The 13,510-nt window shown below is 38.6% G+C and overlaps 1 protein-coding gene across 2 annotated transcripts in view; it reads left to right on the top strand.

The window, feature by feature from the left end:
• WC2_2 (blue light receptor) overlaps positions 1-4,945 on the top strand; it is a 33,545-nt gene extending 28,600 nt beyond the window's left edge. For both annotated transcript variants that reach the window (XM_051209722.1, XM_051209723.1), the window contains exon 5: positions 3,827-4,945. In XM_051209722.1, the coding sequence (XP_051075182.1) occupies positions 3,827-4,002 (176 nt within the window). In that variant the 3' untranslated portion in view covers positions 4,003-4,945. The remainder of the gene's footprint in view (positions 1-3,826) is intronic.
• Positions 4,946-13,510: the final 8,565 nt, after the last annotated feature.

Below are 13,510 nucleotides of genomic sequence, written 5' to 3'. Positions count from 1 at the left end.
TACAATAATGAATTCTAAAATATACAAGATCTGAAAGTTCTGAGTTTGATCCAATCTGGTCTTAGAGTCTTATTGTTAAACAGCTACAGACCAGAAAAAATATCTGTTTCGTCATTTCCTGGCTTTCAACCAGTTTTAATATTCGACGAAAGCTATTGTCAAACCAATTAGTCAACTACATTAGCATTCAATCAATTGTAATATCGAATTCCTTATTTCATTACTTAATAGGAGTTTGTTTTAAATTTGAAAAATGAGGTTTTTATCATAAAATCCAAATCAGCCGAGAAATTATTAAAAATGGTATAACATCAAACAGTTACGTTTCATCCGAGAGAACCCCTAACTTTCAGTTTCGTTCTCAATGTGCTGTAGACAAACATTCAGCTTTTGAGTCGTGACTCAATAATTAATTCTTCTGAAGATAAAGTCATATTAATTCTCATAAAACATCATTTTTTGGGATGCATTTTTTTAAATGAATAAGAAGAATCATTTAAATTAAATATAACTACTGTAATATATACGAAGTGAAACAAAAAACAAGTCTGCTATCTCTAATCCCTTGTTTATTCACTTTTATGAATGACTCATAAATACCCTTTATTTATGTAATAAATAGACAAATCTGGAATATTCTTCCCTTATTAATTGACTTGACGAATGAATACAAACACAAATATATATACGCCCATTATTTTGTTGATGACTAATTTTTCTTTATCATGTATAAATTGAATGTTGGTTTGTCCTCCTTATTATTGTTTCAATCAATCTAACGATAACAATAATATTATAGTATAACAGAAATGTTCAAACCCAATTAATTTATAAGCAAAGATAGATAGTGGCTAGCAGTGGAATCCAAGACGCGCGTTTCATCCTATTTGGGACTCGTCAGTTGGTTGTACCTGCATCTCAGAGTTAATGTTCGTGAGTCCCAAATAGGACGAAACGAGCGTCCTGGATTCCACCTCTAGCCACTATCGATCTTTGCTTATAAAGCTTGTGACTTAAGGCAATATCAATGCAATCCGCACAGGACGCACATATGCCAACAAGAGACTGATCAATTCACGACCTAAACAACAATGGGAAGATACAAGCAAACAACACCAAGTGAATCCAATTAATTTATAATTTAAAAATTTTTAAGATGAAAAATACTTTAATATGATAAATGAAACAATGGAAGCCATGACACTTTGTTTAAATAATATCTTCACTTCTACAGATCACTGATCTGTTAAACATTAATAACTCAAATGGTTAAATTCTCGATATTTTTTTATCAGAAATGACCATGTTGAATGGCTTACTCATACCGCTCGGCTACTAATTGCTTAATTGTCTAACTATTCTTAGAAATGTCATTACTTTGGATATGTCTTACGTTATCTACTGTGTATGTTAGACATGTAAATCCACTTACTTGCTTTCATAAAAAACTTACAACTCACATCGAAGCTTGTTACTGCAAAATTCTACCACAGCGGCTGATACATTTGTGCCTGCTTATTTAGAAAATAAGAGTCGAAAATACTGGAATTTGTGGCTCAGATATATCATATTATGACGAAAATGTCATAGAAAAAGAACTAGCAGAAAACCTCCGTCCTTAATGATAAATAAAAGATAATTATTGCAGCAATAGTTTAGTTTGTTTCATCGAATAATTAGAACTTTATTGCATTGTCAAGAATTATTCTCTGTAACGAAGGATATGCTAAAGTTGAGAGGCTTATGGAGACTATTCAGTTTGAAAACATACACCAACGACTAACTTTGACTAAACAGCTTCTAAAGACCAGATTACGAGACCCGCACGTTCTGAATTCGATTCCTGGAAGAATTGTGAGTGTACACTATGTAAATCAATACTATAACGAACCAGTTGGCCACCAGTGTTTGGTTTTTGATAGTTGAGTAAACAAAGCGATTGCGCAACCTATTTTCATAAGAATTATGTTACAGAATGTGATTATCACTACTATCACTATGGCTAATATTATTACTATTGAGTTATAAGTATATTGAGAATATCATTGGTAATACTTTGAAAATTAACTTGAATATAAATCAAATTGAAATGGTTGAATTATAGTTTTAATGTTATCCCAAAACATTTTTAGACAATCACGAAACAACTTGCTAGGATCTCTTAAGTCTTGATAACATAAACTTCCTCCTTGTCAAACATACAAGAGGAGAAAAGCATTTTTCGTGATAAATCTCACTTACGTACAAACTACAGGATATATTGAAAATCAATTAAATTTAAGATATTGAAAAATGAAGAACTTATTAGATCCGTAGACTGAAAATCTGCATCAAACTATGCGTTTTTGAACGATATGATTAATGATACCATATTAGTTGACATCTAAAAACTGATCTACACAATAATTCAATCCTCAGTTTTAGTCCTTTCCTTTCTGACAAAAAGATAAGCATTTTATCTGTTCAGACTTGATTACTCAAACTCTACCTGAATAGTTTTCAATTGTGATGACAAACTGTAGGCTCTCTTGTGTAGATTCTTGACACTTTGTAGTACTGTTTTAATAACCGCCTGTATATAGTATGTAGGGGAACGTGGTGTCAGAGCTGTCACAATCATCTGACGGAGAGAACAGTCCCAGTCCATTGAAAGCATGTCGTAGGCAGAAAACTTGATCATCAACTCCAAATGATTATAACTTTATTTTTAATTTTGGCCCATAACTATAAGGTACTTAAACTATTATAATTTTGCATTACTCTACTTGTATGTTTTTTTTTGTTTATTTCACCGCTTAATTATTGGTAATTTACAACAGACCTATTATTTAGTTTTTCCACTTGTAACGTAGTTATGCCTATATCGTAATTTCTTACTTCTATTGATAAGTGGTCAGAATTTAGCTCTGTATTATTATATGAGTGATTCGTAAATCCCGACTTTACAAATAGAAGCTGTTTGCCTTCTCTGTTATGGTTATCAGATGAGTGAGAGTGGGAACCCCCATTTTGAACCCTCGGCTGTTATCACACACTTGACGTGTCCTTGATCAGTCGAAGGTTACTGGTAATAGATAGACGTTCTAGGTGAGCTAATTAGTGCTCGGACGAGATCAATCCAGCTGCTCCCCTATCTTACGGTCTGATCTCACGGGCCCCAAATAAGTAAACAAGAAAACTTGTTTATTTTCACCAACCAAGTAATATGGTTTGAAGGTCATTTCTAACAATGTCTTGTAGAACCTGATAATTAGTAAACTTCGGGAAAAACGCTCATCTAACCATAATCGCCTATGTAAATAACCACACTTTACAAGTATCTTGTTCTGGTGATTGTCAATTCTTATACTCATTCGGGACATCAAGGTCTACCTATAACCTCATTTTATCATCATCATCATATACAGTTCTTAATACTTTAACATCATCCACAAACATTAAGGACGATTATTTTCCCTCTTCTCATAGATTTATCACATTAAGTAATGAAATGAGAGGGTTTAAAGTATAACATAAGGTAGTTCAGTCTTCACTGATCTCCATCAGTTATCTTCACCATCTACACCTATCACTTGTAATATGGTGTTGAGTTATTTAATCGTGTGCAAATCACCCTTATCATTAGTAAAATTTCAGAAAAAGTGGATATATTAAACTTTTAAGCAGAAGTCTAAAGCAAAACTTGTATTAAAGTAATAAATACAGTAACTAGTGTCCTATTTAAACTTTTCTCTAGAAAGCTTCACGTCCTACAATACATTTTTCCTGAAGCATTCATATATTCAATTACAATGGTTTTTGGTTCTATTTTTGTGCATTTAAACAGTCATGAACACTAATGAACATTATGTACAGAAGATCGGTGACAAATTACTTCAGCATTCACAAACTAGTAGAATTTCGCAAATATTTACCAAAGCAAATCACTTTTCAACGATCAATTTGACAACTTCATTATTTCGTAGTGCTTCGAAGGAAAGATCTAAAAGAAGACTTATATAATCACAATTTAATTTTTTTAATCTTTTTAATTTTTCCTCTTTCCATTGTAACTGTTTCCACTTTTTTCCTACTTAAAGTATAAACATTGGAGTTCTTAGTAGACTTAAGTTAATAATTCGAGGTAACTATAGTCGACTCATAAAACTGTTGAGAGAATGTCGTTCGGAAGAGAACAATATTTTTTGGTGGCTTCAAATAGAAAGTTCAAATAGGAGACTGTAAAAACAAAAGCGAATAATATGTTCTGTTTAAACTATTTATTACTTCATGTAAAAATGAGAAGAAATTTTTGTACGAATTTCGCATTTCTTTGTCTCAAACATTGCTCGATTTCTGATTGTAAACACATGAAAGTGAAAATAACAACACTTGTTGCAACCTATTTCACTTTTTACGATATAATTCATTCAAATAATTATAATTTAATAGGATTTTGGCTGATCGTAAAAGTTAGGTGATTTAAATAGATACCCAGTTTATAGTACAAATTATCAACTAATAGTAACAATGTAATCTGATTAACAAGTACCAGGGATACTATCTGATTAAGTAAATGAGCGATAGGGTTCGAACCTACAACCTGTCGGTTGATATCTAAGGGCCTTAAACAATGAGATAAGTAATAGTAGTTAGTTTTATGACAGGATAATCGATTCGATACAATAACTGGATAATTTGGATGATCAAACTGATAATTTACTGCCAAAATCGACATTAGCTACTCCATGAGGACAGCAAGACTGTATCATGTTATAAAGTAGATTATCAAAAGATAATGTGATTGGACTAAAGGTTATATCTATGGGTTATATCTAGTTCTTCTCTTCAGTAGGAAACTTTCAATTCTGATCAATAAGCAAATCCTCAATAACTTTTACGGTGCCAGTATACTCCAAGTATCACAAAAAGGTTTCGTAGTGGTCTAGAAGTTAAAGGGAAGGGCAAGACTAAAATAACTTATGAACCAGAAGTATGGAAGTTAACTAGTCTCTCAAACGACTTGAAACAAATGAAATAAAATTTTGGGAATATCAACTTATTATAGTGAGTGAGAGCTGGTAAGAAAGTAATATACATGAAAACAGACTGAAAACATTGTATATGCATTGACACTTTAATTGAGAACTCTCTTATTGCAAGCCCCGTCTCCTCCCTCCTATTGTGGCTTTAGGGAAATACTGTTGTTGGATTTATGTCTTTGTTTACATACGTAACTGGTATTTCACCGTGATTATAAGTGTTTTGCTATAGTGAGTTCATGCTTTAAGACTTATGTCATAATTTCGAACGAAAGAAACGCAGTTAACAACCGAAGCATTAGGTGAAAGTGAAGACAGTATACAGTCAGTAAACCCACGTTCCATCAATGTACAATCTTCATGATGAACCTTATTATTTCAATATTTTAGAGCTAATTATGATAAGCTTACTGGATTACTATCAGATTGTAAGACATGCAGACGCTAGGCTGCACTTTATTTAACTTTTATCTTGACTTTTTGGCTATTCTGTCAAATATAATTCTACTTCGCATGTCTTTGTTTCTTTTCTAACGCGATGTGTAGGGAATCAGACTTGAGTCATTTAGTCTGCATCTACAAATAGGGTTTACGTCAAAAGTCGATAATCAGAAATGATAAAACTTTCGTAGCCGAAAATATTATCAAAACGCTCCGTTACTCCACTCAAGATGATCAAGCTTGGTATTGACACAGGTGTTAGTGACTCTCCAATCACTTAATCACAATATACAAGTAATCTAACTTACAATCATAAAACCACTCTATATGGCAGGTTGACTCAAACTGTTGAGTGTAATTATCCGACCATCACAAATTTATTTTTAAGCTTGTTGGTGATATTGTGCATGTCCATAAATGATTTGCCATAGCTTTTTACACACGCACCTTCGTATATATGTCTGCTTGTCTCTGTCTATGGTTAGCACTCGAGACCAATCGAACTCAGTTTTTCGCAGCTTCCAAAATCTGACAGGGCGATCAGTCAATTGAAATGGTAATATTGGACAACTATTGATAAGGACGTGTAAGATCAGTCCATCAGGACCAGCGTTTTTCCTGCTTTATGATATCTGAAGATTTTTCAACTTCTCCGAGAGCTATGGACCAATAAAGAACTATTTCGGTCACCTAAGTGAAGAGTAAGCCATGGCTTCTTTGTATGTCCGTTTCCTCGGTTAACCTGAACAGTTATCTGTTGCTACTTGTCCACAGTGCCTTTTTCATGTCTTTTTCTCACTCCCTTTTCAAACAAACATCAGAAATATCATATTAAAAAGTAACAAGAAACTCTTCTGGACCAAACGCAATTCAGATGGACATATTTATTGAGCTTAAGGGAAGCGAATGTACATGTGGAGTAAAATGAAGAACTATCGTCACAATGAAAGTATAGTGGAGCGACTTTTGCGCACACAAAGTGTGAAGAACTGTTCATTGTAATTGTTTATAGGCTATATAGTTTTTAATTGTACACAATTCATAATTTACTGCTTCACGATCAAATCAGTAACGAAACATATTCTGAACAATATGGCTGGATGTTACAAGTTGCTCAAAATGGTTCAAATGGTTCAAATGGTTGTGGACGGAATAGAAGAAGCTTTCGCTTAACAGGCTTCCGTGTCTAGTAGCAGGGGATCACCAAATCCTCCAGGCAGGAACCTAGGTATGTTAACAATAAAAGAGGAAAAGAAATTGGTAAATCATAGTGCGATGCTGTCCTTGGTCCTTAAGAATAGGTCAAGTTGCCTCTTGAAGGACTCCTGAGAAGTCGCTTGGACTAGCTCGGCCGGCAGCGAATTCCAGCTTTTGACAACTCTTAAGGAGTAGAAGTTGTGTCTACATTCCGTCTTGCTATGTTGTGTTTCCAGTTTCTGGGTGTTACCCCTTAGGTTATTGTTCGAACTAAGCTTAAGTAGGTGTTTAAGAGGATGTCCAGAAGTGTTAAGAATACTATAAGCCATTAATAAATCACCTCTAAGACGCCTATATTCTAGTGGGTAAAGGTCTAGTGAACGGAGGCGTTCTTCGTAAGGCTTAGATTTGAGTCCTCGAACTGATTTCGTGGCTCGCCGTTGGATACGCTCCAAAGTGACCTTATCCTTTTGGAGTGAGGGGGGGAGTACTATGTTTCCGTACTCTAAATGGGGACGGATGAAACTATTGAAGATTGTGTGGAAAGTTCTTCCGTCAAACTGACCAAAAATGCGCCTCAACGTTACCAGTGCAAGGTTTGCTCGGAAGGCATTTTTGTCACAGTTAGCGTAAGACTTTAAGTCATGGGGCACCAGGACTCCTAAATCTTTTCGACTTGGGATACTACTAGAGAGGAGTTTCCTAAGTTGTAACTGTAGTTTGCGACATGTCGCAGATGGACTACTTTACACTTAGAAGTGTTAAAGGTAAGTCCGTTATCGTCTGCCCAACTATGAAGTCGAGTCAGATCCTCTTGAAGAGCCTGTATATCGTCTTGGTTGCGTATCTCTCTCCAAAGTTTCACGTCGTCGGCAAAAAGTAATAAGTCTGACGTTACCTGTTGAGGAAGATCATTTATGTAAATCAAGAAGAGAAGAGGCCCTAGTACTGAGCCCTGGGGGACCCCACTAGAACATTCCATAGCTTGAGATAAAGTGAAATTAACCCTAACCTTAAAGTGTCGATTTTTAGGTATGAAGTAAGCCAGTCGATTAGAGGTGGTTTGATACCTAGTCGTTTGAGCTTGTTGATAAGACACAAGTGGTTAACCTTATCAAAAGCTTTTGAGAAATCAAGGTAAATGACATCAACCTTTCCCTTGCGATCGAGGATGCTTGTCCATCTGTCCACCGCAGTCAGCAGGTTGGTTATACAAGAGTAACCCTTCCTGAAACCATGCTGTTGGGGTGAGAAGAAATTTAAGGACAGTAGGTAGTCATTTAAACCGTCGCATATCAGGGACTCCATGAGTTTTGAAGGTAACGACAGAAGAGCTACCGGCCGGTAACTTGAAGGTTCATTGCGTCGACCACCTTTGAAAATTGGTGTGATGTGAGCCAACTTCCAATTTTCCGGTAGTTTGCCTCGGCTAAGCGAGTGTGAAAACATCACGCTAAGCGGCGTTGCCAGGATTGAGGCTGCCTCCCTCAGTATGGCAGGATGAACCATATCCGGGCCAGGAGAAGTGTCAAGTCGTAAGTGCTGCAGTTTCCGGAACACCAAGTCAGCGCTTAGGTCCACTCCAGAAAGTCCTGTGGAATTGCAGATGAAACTGTCGTCAATAAAGTTGATATCAGCCGGTTGAAATGTTTGAGAGTAATGGGCCGCCAGAAGGTTAGCGGCGTCGCCATCGTTGTTGGTCGGGCCGTTAGGACCTAGCAGTTGAGAAACTCCTGTTTTGGCTTGACGAAGAGAGGCTGCATAACGGAATAGGCTTCTAGGGTTAGAGGCGAATTTGTCCATAAGCTTTGTTTGGTACTGAAGCCTGTCTTCTCTTATAGCCTTCGTGCATGTGTTCCTGATATGTTTGTATTGCCTATACGCTCCATCGTTATTAGTTCGTTTGTATTCCGCCCAACAGTGCCGTTTGCGGCTTAGGAGGCGGAGGGTACGGTTCTTGATTACTGTAGGTGGCTTGAAGCTTTTGGGAACCGTTTGAGGAACTGAATGGTTTGTAGCACGTAAGAGCGTGTGCAGCAAGAAGTCCCAATGACCATCCACATCGATTTGAGGGTGAACATCCCAAGCCACCTGTTGTAGATGGTCATGTAGAGCTCGCACATTCAGCCGTTTAAAATTCCATCGCAAATTATTGTTGGGATACCTTAGCTTAGTTTTGATGACAAAACTGAAGGCTATGACGGCATGATCGCTTTTTCCCAGAGGAGCCAGGATTGAGAGGTTGTCGACTAGGAATTCTTCGTTAGTGAATACACAGTCTAAGCGCGATGGTGTCTGACTGTTTCTCCAACGAGTTGCCGACCTCACATTTTCATATAAGCCCAAGTTATCGATGAGGTTGAAGAACCGAGCTTCAGTTGAGTTGTCGCCTCCAGTGTACGTGTGTTCCGCGAAGTTGACTCTAGGGAGATTAAAGTCCCCTAGAATCAGGATGTGTGTGAAACCGAGACGGATAGAGCGGGATAGTCCTTCCAGCATACGACTATCGTACTCGGTGTCGGCAGTTGGCTTCCTGTAAATGACTCCGACTAGACACCTGGAAGTACTAGACAACCTTACAGAGCACCATATGGATTCCTCAAGATTGTTAAACTCGAGGTTGTGAACCTGGTGCACCTCCAAGCAAGAGCTTATGTATATGGCTACTCCGCCCCCAATTCCTATTTTTCTGTCGTTGCGGAACAAAGTCATCCCAGGCAATGCTAACTCTTGATCCGAGAACTGAGAAGATGTCCAGGTTTCAGATATTCCTATCAGATGGGCCTTGTTAGCGTCGCTAAGTTCACGTAGTTCATCCAGTTTGTTTGGTAAACTCGCGGCGTTCGTATATAAGCAGTTTATGCTTTCAATTTGGAACGCATGAGCTTCGTCCTGTTTTTCTGTATGAACCTTATGTGAATGGACAGGTAGCCCACCTATATGAGGTTTGCCGAGGTGGTAGGCCCTGTCCTTTACACGTTTTTTTATCGTTTAGACAGTCCACAAGTGGAATGGTCAGCTCCAGCTTGCCTTTGTTCTTGGTCCTGACTTCGTATGGCCTATCCGGGTGCATGTGGATTCCAGGTGGCAATCGACGTCTGTTGGCACGAAATGCTTCCAGAACTGCAGCCGCCATGTGAGAAGATGGGAAGGTTATCTTCATCAGACGAGGTCTAGGATCACCGTCCTTCTTGGCTAGTCTCGTCACATGCTGAGTCAGTATGTGTTTGAGCCTCAAGGACTGTTTGATGAATTTCCATTCCCTGATGTCAGAATTTGATTGAGTAGGGTCTGCATTTTCCGGTATACCTTGCACAATTATGTTTCTTCCGCGGAAGAACTTCTCGCGAGATTCTTTAGGGACGTTTCGTATGATATTGCGCTCAGAGTACGGTATGTCGGGCAATATTCTTACGTTACCATCTGATTTCAGTAAGTGACTTGCTAGCAAGACGTCCTCTACGTCGGTAGCATTCTTAAGTGTTACTCGGAGAAGCCTCGGGTGATTTAGATGCTTAGAATCCTTTCCTCGAGTGAGCCGGGTGACCGTCAAAGGCTCTATTCTAGGAAGTTCGAGCTTTTGTTCAATTCACCCCACAGCATCCTGTCGTTTTTATCCTGCAGACTGAGAGGAAGGTCAGGATTGTCGACGAGGTTCATGATAATGAGAGAATCGTCACGAACTGTTGTTAATTTACCAGGTTTCACGATGGGTTCAGGTTTAATAACTTGTTTTTGGAGGTCAGTGTGCGTTTATGAATCTTGGGCTCTTTATTGACCGGACGAACAGTCTTGGGGGTAGACTGTGCGACTAAATCACCAGTTATTTTCCGTGCAGCAACACTTGGGTTGCTCGGCTTAGGCGGTGATGCCTGGTTCTTTTGGGCTCTCTTAACGCGGGTCGAATCGCCTGCAGGGTTTTGGGAACCACTGTTGTGTTCAGCGACCCTGAGCTGGGAGACCCGAGTTTGCCTAGGGAGTCTAGTACCGTCGACGTAATGATGGTACTGAGCCTCGACACGTCGTCGTTAGTGTTGATGGATGCTCCATCGATGACATACCTATCGACATCCCTATTTTTGAGTCCGTTGCGCGCTCTTGTTTGTATATCGGTTTTTTTACTGTCGTATTCCAAGTTAACTGACAGCTTGTTTCGAAGACCTGTCAGTAGGACAATGATGTTACTCAGCAAGACTACTGCGTCCGTGTTGCACGTGACACATACCCACTTTTGGTCTGACTTGCTGAGTTTGTTGTAAGCAGTTGCTGTCAGATTTGTGCATGCTTCGTGAAACCAACCTTTGCAGTTGTCACACTGCATGCCAGTTGTGACAGCAAAACGGCATCCCGGACGTTTGCATGAGTTTTTCATGACGGTGTTGAAGCAAACTATGTTATAGATGCTGGCAAAGCTTAAGACCTTTTTAAAAAAAAACACTAAAATGCACACTGAAAACGGACAAAAACGGACAAAACGAGTGATGTAAACTGAAACTAGTCTATACGTGAAAAACAAAAAAAACCGAATAGTAAGCTGAGGCAAAACCACAGGTAACTATTAAATATAGTGAAACTCAAAAAAAAGTAATCTACCGAACGTATAGCTCAGGATAGATTTTTTAGAACTGAAATGGTACTTTTGTTGCGTAAGAACACAGCAAAAGTTTGATATATGCAAATCACGTTAGGACTAAACTTCCCGTTCGAAAATGTGATGATTATTATTTTTACCTCACCCACACAGTTAACTAGTATTACCTTTCCATATGCTGTATATTCAACGCTGCATTTTCCCATAGACGATATAGCACTTGGAAATATTCTTGATGAGTCATACTCCTAACCGACTGTGGTGCTCGTGATTGACATGATCATTATGAGACAGAAAACAACTCAACAAGTTCTCGTATGCTTGCGTATAATACTGTATTATAACTGTATCAATAACACAGGCAATTTTTGAGTTATCGCGGTGTACTCAAATTTCTGAACTAGTTATCGGGGTCGATGCAACGAACCTTCGAGATACCAACCGGTGGCTCTCCTCTCTATACCTTCAAGAATTATGGAATCCCTGATATGTAAATGTATACACGACTACTTATTATCCGTAAGCTTCTTTTCACCTCGACAGCACGGTTTCAGAAAGGGTATTTCTTGTATAACCAACCTGCTGACTGCTGTGGACAGATGGACAACCATCCTTGACCGAAGCGGGAAGGTTGAGATCATCTACCTTGACTTCTCAAAAGCTTTTGATAGTCAACCATACATGTCTTATCAATAAGCTCAAACGATTAGGTATCAAATCACCTTTAATGGATTGGCTGACTTTATATAGAAAAACTCGATATGTTAAGGTCAAATACAACTTCAATTTCTCTCAGGCTATGAAATGTCTTGGTGGGATCTTCCAGGGTTCAATATTAGGACCTCTTCTTTTCTTGATTTATATAAACGGTCTTCCACAACAAGTATAGTCTGGCTAACGGTGTAAAACTTTGGAGAGAGAGAGAGATGTGCAATCAAGAGGGTATACTGGCACTTCAGAAGAACCTGACTCGATTTCAGTGTTGAGCAGATGACAACGAACTAACCTGTAACACTTCAAAGTGTAGATTGGTTGATATGAGACATGTTGCAGATTATGGTTACAACTTTGGCGACTCCCCTGTAGAAGTATTACAAGTTGAAGACGATTCAGGAGCACTGGTTCCCTACGATTTGAAGTCTTACACTAACTGTGACAAAAGTGCCTTGCGAGCAAACCTTCCATTGATAATATTGAAGCGCATTTTTAACAGTTTTGAGGGAGAACCTTCCATATAATCTTCAGCAGTTTCATTCGTCCTCATTTAAAGTACGGAAACATAGTATATCCTCCTTCACTCCCAAAGGATAGGGACACGTATCCAATTGCGAGCCACGATATCAGTTCTGGGACTCAACTTCAAGCCTTACTAAGAGCGCCTCCAATCACTAACGTTTACCCACTTGTAGTTTGGAGTCGAGTCGCGGTTGACTATGATCACCACTACAGGAAGACTACGTGCCAGTTAGCCGATAAGATTCTTCGTACGCCAAATATCAGAAGGCAGTTCATGGTTGTAGTCGAGATGTATTTGTTGGCGATCTCGTGGTATCGAAAGAATACCGAGATCATGCCAAAGGAGTACAAGTGTGGTTACTGAGCGTAACCGAACTCGTGCAAGATCACAATCAACGGAAGAATGTCTTTTGTACAGTTAAACAAACAAGTACAGTAAAACAATCACTGGTACGATTGGTTGTAATAATAATCGTTTCCATTACACCAATCGCGTTCTCTTGATAAAAGCAGGTCACTACACACTAGAGTACAGGCGATTTAGGGGTGACTTTTTAATGGCTTACAGTGTCTTTAACACTTCCGGACATTCCTTCAAACACCTACTTAAGTTTAGCCCCAACACAAACCAAAGGGGTAACACCCAGAAACTGGGGACATTACACGGGAGAACGGTCTGTAGACACAACTTCTACTCCTCAAGAGTAGTCAAATGCCGAAATTCGCTGCCGGCTGAGCTAGTTCAAGAGAATTCCCAGGAGTCCTTTGAGAGAGAACCTGACATATTTTTAAGGGCTAACAGTGTTTTACTATGATTTACCAATTTCCTTTCCCTCGATTATCGTTAATATACCAAGGTTCATGCCTGGAAGTATTGGTGATCCACTGCTACAAGACACGGGAGCCTGTTAAGCGAAAGCTTCTTCTATTCCGTTCACAACCATTCACAACATTTGAAGTAGCGTCAAATACACTTTTGGTTGACTAATCGATTTCAGTTAGAAGGTCGTACACAAAGAGGTAG

This window comes from Schistosoma haematobium, chromosome 1 (assembly GCF_000699445.3).
Source record: "Schistosoma haematobium chromosome 1, whole genome shotgun sequence".
Classification (NCBI taxonomy): Eukaryota; Metazoa; Platyhelminthes; class Trematoda; order Strigeidida; family Schistosomatidae; genus Schistosoma; species Schistosoma haematobium.
The sequence above is the reverse complement of the archived record's forward strand: the minus strand, read 5'-3'. Positions and strand labels throughout refer to the sequence as shown.